This window comes from Gossypium raimondii, chromosome 9 (genome assembly GCF_025698545.1).
Source record: "Gossypium raimondii isolate GPD5lz chromosome 9, ASM2569854v1, whole genome shotgun sequence".
Classification (NCBI taxonomy): Eukaryota; Viridiplantae; Streptophyta; class Magnoliopsida; order Malvales; family Malvaceae; genus Gossypium; species Gossypium raimondii.
In genome coordinates, this window is record NC_068573.1 from 44,439,989 (window position 1) to 44,458,609 (window position 18,621).

The 18,621-nt window shown below is 33.4% G+C and overlaps 1 protein-coding gene across 1 annotated transcript; it reads right to left on the reverse strand.

The window, feature by feature from the left end:
• Positions 1-10,665: 10,665 nt before the first annotated feature.
• Positions 10,666-12,818, reverse strand: LOC105800122 (scarecrow-like protein 8). Its single transcript, XM_012631050.2, has one exon. The coding sequence runs from the start codon at positions 12,689-12,691 to the stop codon at positions 10,859-10,861; it is 1,833 nt and encodes a 610-aa protein (XP_012486504.1). The 5' UTR covers positions 12,692-12,818; the 3' UTR covers positions 10,666-10,858.
• Positions 12,819-18,621: the final 5,803 nt, after the last annotated feature.

Genomic DNA, 18,621 nt, shown 5'->3' on the forward strand with positions numbered 1-18,621 from the left:
GGACACGTACCGAGTAATAAGGGGTCGGGTGAATGGTTTAAAGAAAGCTTCGGATTCACGATTGATGTTGTACTTGGAGCAAGCCGGATTTGGGTCAACAGCATTGATCCGGACGTTCGACTTACGGTATGATTTATTGTCTGCGCTAGTGGAGCGGTGGCGCCCAAAGGCCCACACTTTCATTTTCCATGTGGGGAGTGCACGGTCACCTTAGAGGATGTTGCGATGCAGCTTGGGCTCCCAACCCACGGGAGTCACGTAACGGGAGTATCTTCATTTACTGATCCGGCTGCACTTTGTTATCAGCTTCTAGGAGATTCGCCAGAGGACGAAGAGTCAAATTTTACGAGCTTGAAATTTACATGGCTGAAAGCCAAATTTGGACAGTTATCAGCGAATGCCACTGAAGGCGAGTTGATGTGCGCTGCTCGAGCGTACATCATGCATATCCTAGGGGGAGTACTGATGCCCGATGCAAACAACAACAAGGTGCATATGATGTACTTGCCCCTATTAGCTGATTTGTCCAATGTCCACTCGTATAGCTGGGGCTTCGCAGTTCTAGCAGTGTTATATCGGGAGCTTTGTCTGACGACAGAGCCTTCTGTTGTAGACATGGACGGATGCCTGACATTGCTGCAATCCTGGACGCTCTATCGGATGCCATTTTTGGCATCGGTTACTCACCAATCGTATGTTTATCCACTAGTGAACAGGTGATAAAATATAACTTGTCATTATTTGTAGTCATGGTATATTGACTGATGTTACCAACCCTAAACCATATATATTTGTTTTTGTAGGTGGAGTCTTTATCCGGGTATCGGGAGGTCGCACACTGTCCCAATATACCGACTCATGATCGAACAGCATGCCGGGAAAGGGGTAAGCTATTATAAAATTCGTGACATCTTACTTTTTATATCTTACTCATACGTTATTGCTAATTATAACCATGTTATTAATCATGCCGTTTATATGGATGCCATACCGTAGGCCAGAAATTACAGATGTGGTACCCTCGTCTACATACGTTCATTCTGACATATGGTGCATTAACGCACCAATTATAAATTTCAATGTAGTCGAGTGGGGGCATCCAATATATCCCGGATCCGCCATGCGAGGTGGGGCGATTCACGGAATGAATAAGAGAGGAAAATCACAGTTGGATTAGGGGGTTAAGCACCGGAAATTTGTTGCGTTGTGAAACGATCGGATGCGTCGAAGACCTCAGATGGTTATGGCTTCTGATTTGCAACCATCATTGGAGTACATACAATGGTACTATAGTTGCGGAAAGCCATATATACTTGGAGGCCAGTCAACAGTAGTCCCCCCGCACATGCAGCGACCTGGGGGACTGTACCCAGTGGGCCCGATGAAGGCGGAGCCTGTGGCATATCATGATCCGGCACAAGTCCCGAGCCAGAGCCCCAGCCAGATCCCGAACAATTACATTCACATGTTGATTCACATAGCTATCATCCGGATTTGGGGGCAGTGATTATATTCCAAGCTTCTCCGAGGGCGAATATGCATACAAGTTTGAACTCTTTGGATCCTACCCGCCGTAGTATGGCACGCCCGGCCCGTATCCGCAGCATCATGGGACTCCCTCTGCAGCATCAAGTTCATCGATGCCGAACGAGCCACCTGCGGCAAATGATTTTTTCTCTATGTTTACTACACCCCCAGCTGCGCCAAATGATGATGTTGGTCGTTGCGAATAGAGGTGCTCATGGGCCGAGCCGGGCCGGGCCCATAAAAAAATTTCGTCCCGGCCCGAAATATGGGCGTAAGATTTTGCCCAGGCCCGGCCCGGGAAAAAAATCATAAGCCCGGGCTCGGCCCATTTTTATTTTAAAAATTTTAAAAAATTAAAAAAAGTATTTTTAAAATATTTTTAAAATATTTTAAAATTTAAAAAAAGTATTTTAAAAATATTTTAAAATTAAAAAAATTAAAAAAGTATGTAAAAAATATTTTAAAATTAAAAAAATTAATATATTTATTATATCGGGCCGTTTTCTAAACGGGCCTCTTTTTTTTGCCCAAGCCTATATTTCAGGCCTATATTTTTATCCAAACCCTCCCATATTTCGGGCGGGCCGTCGGGCCGGGCCGGGCCGCCCGACCCATGAGCACCTCTAGTTGCGAACATCTAGAACGTGACTGTCGACCTCCGAATAGGTATACCCCTATGACCACACCATCGAACATCTAGAACGTGACTGTCGACCTCCGAAAAGGTATACCCCTATGACCACACCATCGAACCATCAATTTTAGGGGTTTATTGCACTTTTTTATACATTACAAAGTTTGTACTTTTTGTATAAATTTAATTATTCTAATTTTAGGTATGCTTACTACGGAACTTTTTTGTATAGATTTAATTATTCTAATTTTGCATTATATTAAAGCTAAATTTAAGGTTAAATGGCTCCATTTTCGATATAATTTTAATAATTCTAAATGCCATAAACTATTTTATAACTTAATTTGGACACAATTTAAGCATAAGCATAAGCTGAATACTTTTAATTATTTCAAATGAATTATACTTTTTATAACATTACACATAACAATTTGACAGCATTAGGTCAATTCCGACCCGATCCGGACGACTGTCCAACATGAAAGTTTTGCTGAGGGCACTTATTCCGACTATTACCACTTATCATGCATAATCCACAATGCTTACCGTCGGATTTCTCCGTAATGTCCATTTCATTACGGATTCTGCTTGATTGTAGACGAACTCTTGGATTCCTGCGTAGCCCTTTGTCTGGGAGAAGCTCGAAAGTCGTCGAAGGCACTTCCCACGTAGATAGGTCAGGCAGGAAAGGGAACTCATTTTCCCAGACACGCAATGTGCGCTCGAGCGTGTACACATCATCGACATATTGTTCAACATTAAGGTTCACTTTAGCACACGCTGCCACGACATGTGCACATGGATAATGAAGTGTTTCGAACCTCCTGCACTCGCACCGTCTATTCCAAAGATCAACTCCATAGGACCTAGTTGGTATACCAGTTCGACGACTGATGGTCTCAGTAACTCAAAACGTTTCCAGTCGTCGTGAATATATTTCTACATTCATTGACCTCGCCATCCGACGGTTTACAACCATTGCATCCTTGACATGTTCGACAAACACGTGTCCCGCCTCTATCTGGTCGACTTGTTGCTGACCCATTCTTGGCATCAAGGTAGCCAACCTGTAGAATGTAGCAGAAAAGACAGGTGCAATCGGAAGATGACGTGTTTTCAACAACACAGCATTGATCCCCTCCACTAAGTTTGTAGTCATTTGGCCATAACAAAAGCCCTTGTCAAAACTTTGAGCCCATTGCCACAGCTCCATTGTGCCCAACCATTGTCGAAAAGATGTGTTTGTTTGCCCCTCCATGTCACTCTCAAGTCGAATCATTCTTTGGCGGAAAATATGTGGCTCTAACTCGTACGCTGCATACGTATTAAGAAAAAATAAGTTCTAGTAACTCGATAACATAAAACATTACAACTTATATTGAAAATATAAGGTTATCATTTACCCATTGCCACGACTTGTCTCTTCCAGTCTGCATTCTTATAATCTTTATGGAAGTTAGTCGCAATGTGACGGATGCAGTAAACGGATCTCCATGGCACACCGGAACGCCTAATTGATTCAATTAAACCTTTCCCTCTATCGGAGATGATGCAAATGTTATCGTTGCTAATAACATACCTCCGCAGGTTAGTGAGGAAGAATTCTCAAGACTCGAAGTTCTCTTTATCTACGATGGCAAATGCTATCGGGAGCACGTTTCTATTGTCGTCTTCAGCAACCGCAAGAAGTAGGATATGTGTATATTTTCCCTATAGCTAGGTCCCATCCACCTACACAAATGGCTTGCAGTAGGGAAATGCCCGCACATATGGATCAAACATCCAGAACATTCGATAGAAAATCCTTTTTGCCGGCTATAACTGGTCGTCCGAGCCGTAATAAGGCATTGTCTGTAACTCAATCACAGTCCCTGGTACGTACTCCCACATAACAGCTATCCATCATTGTAGCTCATTATATGACGAATCGTAATCCCCATACAATTGCCTCATTGCCATCTGTTTAGCTATCCATGCCTTTCGATATGATACTCGATACTGGAATCGTGTTTGCATTTCGGCAATCAGTAACGAAACTTTAATGGTCGACATGTCCTTCACCATTGGCATGATACACGTACAGATAGTTTTCGAATCGAGTTTTCCATGATCTTATGTCATACGTGTTGATGTGCATGTATGAGGACCAACAAATTTTCGTATCTCCCACATCTGCGAACTTTTAATGAATGCAGCTCGTACCCGCCAATTGTAGCCTTCCGCTGCCTTCTAACACTCCCCAATATATATTGTCGGAGTAGACACTACGACTTTATAATCCACTGATGTAACACCCCTTACCCGAGACCGTCGCCGGAATCGAGTACGAGATGTTATCCAATTTAACTTACCGATTCGGAGCATAAAAATTTGCCTTTAAAATTAAATTCACTGTTCACAACAAAACTGTCTACCTGCGTGACTTTCACTAATTTAATTATAACTCGAGTTACAGAACTCAAAATTTAAATCCGTAAATTTTCCCTGAAACTAGACTCATATTACTACTTACCATAAAATTTTCAGAATTTTGACTTGGCCAATTAGTACAGTTTATTCATTAAAGTATCCCTGTTTCACAGCTCGACAGATCTGACCTCTCGGCACTAAAATCAATTATCTCTTTGTACAGAATACATATAAGGTTATCGTTTGTTTATTTTGAAAATAGACTCACTAAGAAATCTACACATATAAATTATGACCCATAATTCTTTCTGTACAATTTATAATGATTTTCTAAAGTCAGAACAGGGACTTCAAAACCATTCTGACCCTGTCTCACTAAAATTCAAATATCTCAAAATACAGAATTCCTTTTCCTACATCGTTTCTTTCATATAAAAATAGACTTGATAAGATTTAATTCCATATATAATTCACTCTCTAATTCCATTTCTACTATTTATGGTGAATTTTACATTCACGTCACTGCTGCTGTCAAAGAAACTGCTTCTTTGAATTAGTTACCATTTACACATACATAATACCAAAACATAATCTTTACTAACCATTTCAATAGCTAATCTTAGCCATATCATTTGAACATGCTCAAAATGATTAAGACTCTATACATGCCATAGTTCAAACATTTTGAAAAGCACATAATACCGAGATGGCTATGATAGTGTGATACGACTCCGACGGTCCACTATTCGATCAAGTTCAAATCACTATAAAACAAAGGAAAGAAAGAGATGTGTAAGCTATAAATAGCTTAGTAAGTTACATGTAAACAATAATTACTCATTTAATAATTAACACTTTTAACATATAACTAATCAAAACATTTCTTAGCAATTTCAATCACTTACACATGCACAATCTTACCAATTCACTTGCATATACATTTTCACACTTAACATTTCATATTCACTTTAATTCATTATTAATCCCGTTGAACAGTTGGAATATACACGGATACGTAGAGATTTAGCACATAAGTACCATTAATCGATATGTAGCCAAGTTACCAGCGATATGTAGCCGGCTACCACTGAAATGTAGCCAAGCTACCATCGATCAATAACACTGGAATGTCCACGGCTCGCTCACACAAGTCGTCAGTGTCTCGCAACACATGCTAGATCACCCAGACCGGGACTCACTGTAACACATCGTAACACTTGTAACACCGGTCTCTAGTCACATGTCACTTGTATCCAATTCTATTCCTAAGTTCAACCGGAATTTACACTTAACACTTTATTACTTGAATAATTCATGAACAATTTTCCTTCCACATTCAATATTAATTCACATATCAAATATAATTCACAATTTATACAAATATAACTATTATTTACATATAACTTACCTCGGATGCAAAACGACTATTTTTGTAATTTAGTCGATAACTTTCTCTTTCCCGATCACTTCCACTATTTCTTCTTTCTTGATCTATATTAACACAATTTAATACATTTTATCAACATTTCATTCAAATACAATTCATACACAACATTTTGGCAAATTTACATTTTTCCCGAAACTTTTCAAAATTCCACTTTTGTCCCTAAGCTCGTAAAAATAAAATTCACTAAATTTTAAATTTCAAACTTCACTAAATCATATTTCATGCTCATAACAGCCCTCAATTTCACAAAATCACAACTTTATGCACACTTTACCATCTTTCACAATTTAGCCCTTTTTCAACATTTTCATCAAAATTCATCTAGTAAAACTTGTAATTAACACTTCAAACATTCATTATCTAACATCACTAATCAATTTACAATTATATCATGAATGGGTAAATTTTCAAACTTTAATTTCATTTAAATTAAATAGTAGAAACATGAAATTCAAGCTTCAATAAGCATAAAAATACGAAAATAATTAAAACGGGCAAAAATCACTTACAATTGAGCTTAGGAAGTTCAAGAACCCTAGCTATGGTGACATGAATTTTTTTGGCAGCAAACGTCTGATTTTAAGAAGATGAACATTTGTTTTCATCTTTATTTTGTCTTTTATTCAATTTGGACAAAAATGCCCTTGACCCATTACTTAGATATTTTTCTAGAAATACCCTTTTGTGTCCATAACACTAATTCATGGTCTAATTGCCACATAAACACTTCCAATTTCATGCAATAATTCAATTAAGTCATTTAATCACTAATTAGACACACTTTGCATTTTTCTCAATTTAGTCCTAAAAATTCAATTAAGCACTAAAGCATTAAAATTTTCTATCCATATTTTCACACAATATTTCAATCAATCAGTAACTAATAAAAATTTATAAAATTAAACTATTTCACTTCGGATTTGTGGTTACGAAACCACTATTCCGATTAGGCCCTATTTCGGGCTATCACAACTGATATGTTCATGCTATACCGTTTAATAGCAAATACGCACACTTCTTTACTTTCGAATCTCTGGCCTATAAATAACTCCTCATTATCAGAATTTACGGCCAGCCGGTGAGAATGAACTATTTCAGGGTACTCCGAGAACTCAGCTACATATGCTGCATCGAGGTCTATGAGTGACATGTGTGACTCAAGACTATTGTGCATCAAAATACGTCGCATCTGGTCCCCGACCGAAGAAGCGTTAATGTTTCCATCGTTGTTGACTATTTCATCGTCGATATCATTAGGTACATCATCCACATTGGGATCACCGTCACTATCGACATCTTCATCCCAATGATCACTACCACCTTCTTCTTCACCACCAACCATATCAATATCGGGTGTAATATTCAGATCGATACCAATCCCACCCATAGTCGATTCACTATCAACGTATGATATTGGAGCCACCATCCATGGTTCTTAAGCTCCATGTTTTTCACCAGATGCATTGACATCTTCAATTTGCTCCATACCGACTAATTCAGCAAATAAGTGAATCGGTGCATTCTTGTCACTCCCATTCCCACAGTAAAGAGCGACTATTGTCTCCACGTCTTCGTCATCTACAAGTTCCATTTCGCTGAATTTGACCGGATTTGTCGAAATTGAAAACTTGTAGAAAATTTTTGATATCCTTCTCCCACAATGTCTAAGAATTTTTGCATTAATCATTGTCTTTATTTCATCCAACGAGACATTTCTATTAAATCTCATTGCTATTTGTTGCCGACATTCAAATATACATCCAACACTTGTTGTCAAGATGACTCCATCAAAATAAATGTACACAAAAAAACTTATCATCCATCTTCAATATTCAATCTGTCCAAAAATAAACAAAATCTCAAAAAAAAAATCTAAGTAACATCTAAACCCTAAAAACTAATAATAATACTAACTAAAATTATTAATTTGAGTTTTTATTAATCTTAATAACTAACAATAATAACTAAACTAACAAAAAAAAATAATAAAAATTATACAAAAAAACATAACAACAAGATAATCAATTATTTTTTTAAAAAAACCTTTTTTTCTCTCATCTTTCTCTCTTTTTTCTGGCAGCACCTCCCCTTTCTCTTCTTCTTCTTCTTCTTCTTCTTATTTTTATCCTTCAGCTGGACGGATCCCGGGTTTATAACACGAGTGGTGCCGCCTCTAGGAAAGGCACCTTTGGTGTCGCCTCTGGCATCCAATTTTCCACTGTTCTGTTTTTTTTTTGTATTATTTTGGTAAATAAAAAAAGTTTATAATATTTTGGTATTTTTTTATTTTTTTATAATATTTTAGTAAAAATCCAATTCTTTTCTATATTATCTACTCTATAAATAAAAATATATATACTTATTTTACAATTTTAGAAGAAAAAGCACCCACAAAATTGATTTACTATAAATACATACATGTTACAAATTTTGTTGCAATACATGATAATCATAGCATACTAATATTTATATCTTAAAAGATTATTTAAGTCCACCAGTGTGACAAAATTTAAAGTTTTACTTGATATTATCTCGTTCAGACAAAGTAATCCCTTATTTTTATAAAATTATTTTATACAATACTTAAAATTACCTATATGCCTTTTGTAATATTTAAATAAGAGGATGACCACTCTTTAGCATGATCGCACTCACATCCTCTTATTTTTCTTTGTATTTTTTTATTTTATGCCATATTAAGTGGAGATCAAGATGATAGGGTTTAAATTAATGTGAAATAAGTGTTTAACAAAAGTTTTAACTATTTTTCTTTGCAATATTTTGAACTATATTTTTTAATAATTCATATTTAAAATATTTAATTTATTTTGAACTTTTAAATTTAATATTATTTTATGTGTCATGTAATTTCCTAAAATTCCAATGAAATAGATGACAAATTTAGTTTTTAATAAGTTTTTAGGTGTTAATAAATCCAAATTAGCAATGTAAAACTCCCACCCATCAACAACTAATCATAAAAACACTAATGGAAGGATATTTTAGGTATTGATCAAAAATTATTTTACTTTTGTTTTCTGTTACATACATTAAACTATAAAAATAGTCACTTTTGTTTATCTCGAGTTATATTTTAGTCACTTATGTTTGAAATGTTATATCTTAGTTACTTAAGTTAACCTGTTATAACATTTTAGTCACTGAGCCGTTAATGGTGTAACGATAAGCTGACGTGGCACGTTAAATCATCATTTCAAACAAAAATTTTAAGTTAAATTATACAATTAGTTCTCATATTTTTTTCATTTTGAGCAATTTAATCTTTTTCTTTATTTTTCATTCTCTTCTGCTTCTCCCTCTATTTTCCTCCCTTCTCCATATCTCTTAATGTAGTTTTTCTATATTTTTCATTTGTTAAAACTTTATTTATGTTTATGAAAAAAGAAAATGCGAAAGATGAAACAAAAATAAAACTTATTTCGCATATTCTCACCCCACAATTACAAACCATCATCATCCATCATCTCTTTAATGAACCAATTTAGAGTTCTCAATGACCTAGTCGACAAGCTCGCCTCACTTGAAGTCCTCGCCAGTCGTGACTTATGGTAGTCCACCCTCAACAAAGTTTCCGAGCCCATTCCCTTAACCTCTTAACCAACCCCCACAACCACCTTATCTATCTTACCTACAACATTCTCGCACTCCTGAAACTATGTTGTTTCATGGATTCTTCAAATGAGTTCTACATTCTCAATGACTAAAACGATCATCATACGAAACTTACCCTCAGCTTTAGCCAAACCAGTTTGGTTCCATGCTCCCTTTCTCTCTTCGGTTCATCCATGCTCGACTTCCAATCAAGCTTGCTTGGGAATATCTAAAAAAGTTTAGATCAATTTTATCGTTTGCTTAATTTTATTCATCAGAAAATAAAAAAATGAAAGGAATAATCTACATGATTCTAAAAAAGGTTGGAAACGGAAAGTTTTGTTTTGAATATAAAGATTTCAATTTATGATTAGATTTGATTAAGAATATGGTTTTTATATTGATTAGTTAGATCCAATTTTAGTTTCAAAATTAGATTATATTCAAATCGAGATTTGATTAAGAATGATTGATATTCGATTTTGAGTGAAATTTAATTTAAGAATCATGTGAAAAAATAAGGACTTGGTTTATTTGGTTGGCAAAGATTATGTTTCGTAATGAAGAATATGAGAAAGAAAATAAAGGGAAAAGAAAAGGAAAATAAATAAATAAGAAGGAAAAACTAAATTGTTCAAAAAATAAAAGTGTAAGGACTAGTTTTAACAAATAGAAAACATATAAAACTACGTTAAAAAATAGAGGGAAAGGAAAAGAGAATGGAAAATAAATAAAAAAGTTAAAAGAAAAAATTAAATTGCTCAAAATGAAAAAATATAGGGATCAATTGTATAATTTAACTTAAAATATTTATTTGAAATGATGATTTAACGTGTCACGTCAACAGTTAAGCCCTGCGACTAAAATATGATAACACAAAAATATAATATTTGAAATGAAAGATAGTATTTGAATAGTTTAGAGTATGACCTGATTTGATGTGCATGAATATCTGGTTACAAATAAACGAGTGACAGCTTTTACCTGTCCTTTTCATTATGACACACAAAACATTTTATATGAAAAACCACATAAATAGTCATAGAAATCATTATTCATTAAACCAAGAATGTGATTTTGAATTAATTACACTTTTATTCATTTTAGTAATAAAGCTTTTAAGTCTACAATCAAAATTTTAAAAAATTATGTATGAAATAGTGAGGCTTAATTTTGGTCATAATAGTTTTTTTCAAAGGAAAACGTTAACAATATAAAATAAAATGACGTTAACGCCAAGCAGATGCGACGGTAAGAGTTCGGCCCATCCAACCAAAGCAAACCCCTCCATTTTCTTCTTTCACGGTGAATCCCGGGTTAACCCGGTTACCCGAATTCAGTCTAGCACGCATCGACTCTGCCACGCTCTCACTCAGTGGCTTTAACTCGAACCCCGCCATGCTCATCCGGGCCCTCCACTTCCCAAAAACCTCGCATCTTTCCACGCGCTCTCTCCCCTCACACGACACTGAGTTGGCAATCTTGCGGCACAACCCTTCCTCCACCATCACTCGTTCTGACTTCTCCCTCGGCACGCTCGACTCAATCGAGTCAAATAACGCCCCGTAATATGCGGACGCTTCTCCCACCCGCGACGTGAACGGCGCCGTGTTGGTGTTCATTTCATGTTCCACCAATGTCACCACGCTCGGTGTCAATCCTTTCACGCGACGGAGAAGCTCGTCTCTCTGATTCTCCACCGACACGCTCTCGTCGGGCATTCGGTAAAGATTGAACGCAAAATTAATAGCCAATGGCTCGTCTGGTTCGCAACCCAGGGACTCCCGACTTAGATCGATGAGTTTAGGACTCGCTACCACGTTAAATTTCATACAAACTCCAAATCGCTCAGCGATTTCACTCAACTTATCCTCAACCATCTTCACCCTCTCATCCCCACCATTATCTGCAATAGCTGTTATTTTCACCAGCGCTGGCTTCCCGCTCCCGCGCTCCGATAGCGCGTGGAGAAGATTAATGTACTGCCTTCCTTTCCCAATATCAAAATCTATAATATGTAGCTTATTACAGCTTGGTTGATCCCGAGTGGCATCCAGGATAGCCAGATTAGCAGCCAAGAAACCAAGCTTAAAACAAGGAGACAGGTCATAAAGCAACTGAGTGGCGGCAGCGTGTTCCTTGCTGAACAACTCAGCCACCGGCGGCGGATTTTCTACTGAGTTTATCCGCGATTTAAGAGCCAACAACATGCAAGCCACGAACCTCTGCTCTGAATTCCCTTTAGCGTTGCTGTCTTGAGCTAATCGGGTCAGGATCTCATTAGCGACGTCAGTTTTTCCCTCGGCAATAGCTGATGCAGCCTCCATTATTGTCTGTTTTGAAGAAGTCGGAGCTGGAGAAACCACCGATGTCGTGGACGAAGACGATGAAGTAGTTGAAGAAGTTGAAGATGGGGCAACCGGCTGGATAGGGCTGCCGGAACTGATCAAGTTTTGTATGGTTTCCGACCACTCGCTGTTTGTATTGCTAATCACCGAGACCGCATCTCCTTCGTCGTCGTTCTCGTCGTCCAACAGTTGTTTCTCCAGCTCTTGAAGCCGATTCATCATCTTCTTCTCCGGGTCTTGAGGATGGACCACCCGCATCTGAATTGGGCTCATTTGCTGAACGCTTGAAAACCCAGGGTTCATGGCCTGCTGCGGCCTTGGATGTTGTAAAAGCGGTAGTCCGTAATACCGCTGGGATATGCAAGAAGAAGGAGACGAGAAATTACCCATAACGTCCGGCGACAAGTTGGAGGAGAAATCCATGGGAGAAATGGTAGAACTGTGCTGGTAAGTAGTCCTGGGCTTAACAGAACGGAGATAAAGTAGATCATTGCGGACTGGATGATTGTAGTGGAGTTGTTGCTTTTGGAAGTCCGCCAGCGTTCGCTTGCCGACGAGGTTGGGTACGGCTCGGTTTACGATCTGAGACGCCGGGTCCATGAAGATTCCAGGGATTCGGGTCCTATAAGGTGCAGTCGTTTGGTTGCTGGCCACGGATCTGCCTTCTATTCCGGCGTAAAAATCTGGGCCGCCGGTGGAGTGCCCGGATGCCATTTCCCCCCGTCCTTTGTCTCTTGAGAGAGACGAATAAAAAATATAATGAAAGAAAGAGTTAAAAGCAATTAGCTTTTTAAGAAACTAATGAGAGAGAGTTAATATAACGGCGATTAGGGGAAAAATTAAAAGTGCTTGAAAATATCCAAAGATCACGTTTTTATGGAAGGAAAAAGGTGTTGATATCATGACGCGTTATAGAGGTAAGAATTTATGTGCTTTTTTTTTTAACTAAACTAAAAAATAGTCATTTTTGTTTATTTCAAATTATATTTTAGTCATTTATGTTTGAAATGTTATATTTTAGTCATTTATATTATCGTATTGTAACATTTTAGTCACTGATTCATTAATTTCTGTTAACGGTGTAACGGTAAGCTGATGTGGCATATTAAATCATCATTTCAAATGAAAATTTTAAGTTAAATTTTACAATTGGTCCCTATTTTTTTTTCATTTTGAACAATTTAATTTTTTATTTTATGTTCTTTTACTTTCCTTTTTTTCCATTCTTTTTTGTTTCTTCCTCTGTTTCTCTCCCTTCTTCTTTTCTTTTAACGAAGTTTTTTTTATGTTTTTCATTTGTTAAAATTAGTTCACAAGCTCGCATCACTCGAAAAAATTAAATTGTTCAAAAAAGTAATTTAATAAATGGGAAACATAGAAAAAGTACGTTAAAAGAAATGCAGAAGGGAGGAAAACAGAAAAGAATAGAAAAAAATTTAAAAAAACATAAAAGGAAAAAAATAAATTGCTCTAAACAAAAAATATGAGAATCGATTATATAAATTAACCTAATTTTTTTAAAATAATGATTTAACATGCCACGTCAGCTTACCATTACACTATTAACATAAATTAACGACTCAGTGACTAATATGTTACAACACGGTAACTAAGTGGTTAAAACATAACATTTCAAACATAAGTGACTAAAATATAAGTTGAGGTTAACAAAAATGATTGTTTTAATAGTTTACCCTTTCCTTTCCCCCAATAATATCTCCTTCCTTTTATTGCTTTATTCCGAAATTCTTCAATTCTATTATAAAAAGCAACTATTATTCTTTTTTTTAATATCATATTAATTACGTTTTTATTTTTAATAAGGTTTATCTCATCTATTACAAATTTAATATTATTCATCAAACATAAAATTAAACAAATTTCTACAATGAGATCGAGATGAAAAGTTAAATTAAATATTTCGTGCGTTACATTGGATGAAATAAAATTATTTGTAAAAATAATAATTATTAATAAAGAATTAAAATATAAACAATCTTATTTTGAAAATTTGAGTGCTTATAATGTTTAAATCAAACGTACAATGACTAATTTATTCATTATTTGAGTGAAAGGGGCAAAATATAATATCACTCTTAATATAAGAGTTTTCATGATACTTTTACCTTCTTGAAAATGATTCTTCATTTTAATTAAAAATATTATCCATATAAACCCACTACATTACTTTTGTTTTTATAGTTTTCGCTTATTTGCATTTTCCAATATATTAATGCTTGGTTAACTAATGATACCATTTTAATTAAGAATTTAAATTTTATATTATAACACATTCACTATTTTGGTGAAAAAATATGTAAAATATATTAATTAAAATTTTATATAAAAATAAAATAAAGTCCTGGTTAAAAGGGTAAATTTGAAAGTGTAAATACCATAGTATTGTAGGTTTAAATCTCACACGTCTTTGGGTTTTATTGATTTTATATATAAATTGGAAAGCCTTGGTGTATCGAATTTTTCTAAAATAAGATGAAAATCACTCTAATTTTTATAGTTGAATTAGAAACCTTCTTTACAGTACCATCTTTGTTTCCTCTCTGTAGTACGTATTAATTTGATTTCTATTTGCTCTTTGTAGCACAAGTTTTTGTTTTTTTTTTTTCTTATCTAATTTTCTTTCATTTTCCGTGTTGATGATATTCACATGGCTGTGTGATTACTGATTAGCCTGTGTCTGTCACAGGTCCATGTGGTCAGTCCGTATAAATTTCGAGAATCGTGTGGTTTGAAATTTGAGAGATAATTTGTCAATTTCACAATTTTAACATTTATGTCCCCTACAGACAAAACTTCAAATGCAATCAAACCAATATACAATTTAAGCATATAAATCCCTCATAGCACTTGACATCTTATCATACACCACAAGCATAATAAGATTTTGATTAAGTTGTCAAAATGCTAAAGATTGTGTTTTAGTCCTCATACCCAAGTCCCCAACTAGCAGTCGGACACTAATTTTAAGTAAAATAAATAAATGTACAAATAGAAGTATCTTGGACAAACTATTTAAAGAATTATATATCTTATGGGGTTGACTTTTTCTATTATCATCTTATATTTGAAAATACAATAATTAATAATATTTTTTGTAAAATCTTTTAAAATTCTAATGTAACCCTTTTAATGTGCAAATTGAATAAGTTTAAATCAAATAAATTTAACTAAATCTTATATATAAATAGATATTTTAACTAAAATTTTTAAAATATTAAATGTTCAATTTTTGTTTTAATTTTCAATAAAACAAATATAAAATACTACAATCTAACCCCTGCCATGTACATGGTAAAATTTAATATACTTAAAAATTTTAAATTTTCAAAACTTGGACTTCATGATTTAAGTCAATAAAAAAATTAAAGATGAAAATTCAACTAAAATGTTGCACAAACTTAAAAAAGGAGAAGTAATGGTTTGAAAATGACCGACCTGTCATATTTAAGTATAAAATGTCTGTTTCTCCTTTCTTTGCATTATTCAAGCATTAAAAGACCAGACATTATAAAAGTAAATTAGCTGCTTCCCACCCAATTCCAAACCCATCCATCAACACCCAACTTTTATTTCTGAAATTCAAACATGTTTAATGAATGTAATAAATAACACATATATTTGTTATGTTCCCCAAATGTTAAAAAAAATGATATAATAATGAAAAATGTTTTAAATGGTAAAATTTAAAAAAATTTAAAGATCGATCGCTTTTAGTCTATATATATGTAAATGCAAAATAAAAATAAATCACTTGATGTTTAAACAACAACCCTATCTTTATTCCAATTAAAAGAAAGTTTAGGCCATGCACTGTAAGCTAGTTCCAAACCAATTGAACCAAAACTTATTTTGGGTGTTAGAGGACAAAAATTGAGTTCATTATAGGGAAATGCTACTCCATTTATTAAAATCACTCTATAAAATGAACAGTATAATTAAAGCTTTACTTTATACAATCACAATTTCAAAAATAATAATTAAACAAAAAATCCTTAATAAGCATTTATAAGTACCCACCATTCATATCTTTTATTAATTATTATTTTTTGACAAAATACACACATTTGAGGTTATGAGGATGTTTTTTGGCAGGAGGAGCATATTAATATTATAAATTTAACACTATGTTTTGGTTGTTGTAATAGACTAGAATTGTAATGTAATAGAACTATAATAAGTGATTCAACTGTTTGATTTAATGGAATAGAATAAAACCATAATAAGATTCTGTGTTTGGTTGAATGAAAAAGCTGAAATGACCAAAGCATTCTTAGTAGAATTTTTGTTAGGTAGATGATTCTTTTATTCTTATTAAATTATTTCAAATATTTTATTTTTATATTTTTAAGTCCAAGTTTTAAAAATTTAAATTTTTATTCAATGTTGCATGGAATAGTCCTCCTTTGGTGATACCAAAGAATAATTATTATGGTGTAAATCTCATTCTTTATTAATTTTATTTTGAATTAAATTATCTTTTATAAAGTTCAAATGGACATATAAAATACAAAAACAACATATGGATATTTAATTTTAGAGTAAAACTTAATTTTGTTTAATTTTTGAAACTTACTAACACCCCATTAACATTTTCTAGTCATTACAAAATGTTACCTTGCTGTGCTTACTTAATTTTCTTTTTTAAATATTATATTCTCTTTTTTCATCTTATTTCCTTTTTAGCAAACTGCAGCTGTCATCAATTCCATCACCATCTAGTATTTTAATATAAAAATTATTTATTTTATATTAATTATTCATAAATGTATTTTTTTTACATTAAATCTTTTGAATTTATACCTATACAACGTGGGTCCATTCATTACAATGCCCACCACGGGACAGTGACCACACTAACCTATAAACAGCTAACATATAAGGAGGGTAGATCGGTCCTTTAGACTAGATTTCTAGATCAGATAATATTTTTGGTTTTTGTAGTTTTTCCTTTTTTGGGTCGAATATTTTTGTACTTGGACGAATTTGTGGATGAAATTTTCATAGAATCATTTATGCACATGTAAACGTGAAGATTTATTTTAGTTGTAATTAATCTTTTAATACTTGATTATCGTTATTTATTTATTGAATTGTTCCTTTTTTATAACTAATATATACACATTTAATTATTTTAGTACATATTTTTTAATTATTCTCTATTTAATATTTAACATATGCTCGTTTTATCATTTATTGGTTATTGACCAAGTTCATTGTCATTTGAATGTACATAATTAAGATTATTAAGATCTCCATATTCCATGTACTCTTTGAAATATGGGTTATCTCATTTCCACCTATGATTGAAGTTATAGAACATGTAACATACTAGTAGGATCCGACATTATTTTTTATGCTATACGAAATGAGAACTTCTTTTAGAACAATAAATATATTCTCAACCACATTTCGAAGCCTTGAATGTCTCAAATTAAAAAGTTTGTAAGTTATCTATGGTATTTCTGTCTGGCACCATTCTCTCTAATTTTACCATATCCCACGATATAGTTCAAGGAAACCTTTTCAATTTGCATAATTAGTATCGACCTTATATATTTGAGTTTATGGTCAAAACAGTTTGTAGCTTTGATTATAGAAACTTATATAAACTTAAATTGAAGAAATAATTATGTTAGGTTATATTAGTTTTATAATATTTAAATCAAGTAAAAAATAAAAAATATAACATTTATTAAAAATGGTTTTATAAATTGTCCAAAACTTTTATAATACTTTTTCTAAATAATACACTTTTTTCCTAAAATTTTATAAATTTATTTTTATAAATAATTCATGATAAAAAAACTATATGAATAAGTAAATTATTTTTTATAATATATAACATGGACACATAAATAAGTTATGGTCATACTTATTGACCATAACTTTTTTATAAATAAATAAATAAATAATAATATTTTTATAACATGTGTTTTTATAATAAACTTTTTGTCATAATTTTGAATTTTTTAGAATTTAAATACTATAATTTTATTATAACATTATAAAAACACAAATTTATTTTTATAATATAGTTTTTAGGATTTAGAATATATATTTTGTTACCATAACCCGCTAAGCATTGATATGTGTTTATGCTTATAATATAATTTTATAATTTGTATAAAATAATTTTTTAATATTAGATTTAAGTGTAATTACTCCAAGATTCACCCTCCCCTTAAGAATTGAAATGTGTAATGGAGGTGTTCCAAGTACACCAAATTCAGTAAGATATATGAATTGTAAAGTACTCAGTAAAGAAGGTATTTACAGAATATTATTAGAAAACTAAGAATGATGAACAACAGAATAATTCTTCTCCCATCCTCTGATTGATAACTACGTATGTTTTTATACTGATACATAGCAACTGTTCTTGATCCAACTGCATAACAGATTGACTAACAAACTAGCAGCTATAACATAATATTAACATTCACCCAGCTTCTCGAGAGGCAACACCCGAAGCAAACTTCGAAATCGAGTAAACAACGATAGAGACAAAGGCTTAATGAAAATGTCAGTAACTTGATCACAAGCTGGAACTTCCCGACAACAAGAGACCCGTCAGCCACTTTCTCATGAATAAAAAATAGATCTAATTCAACATGTTTGAATTG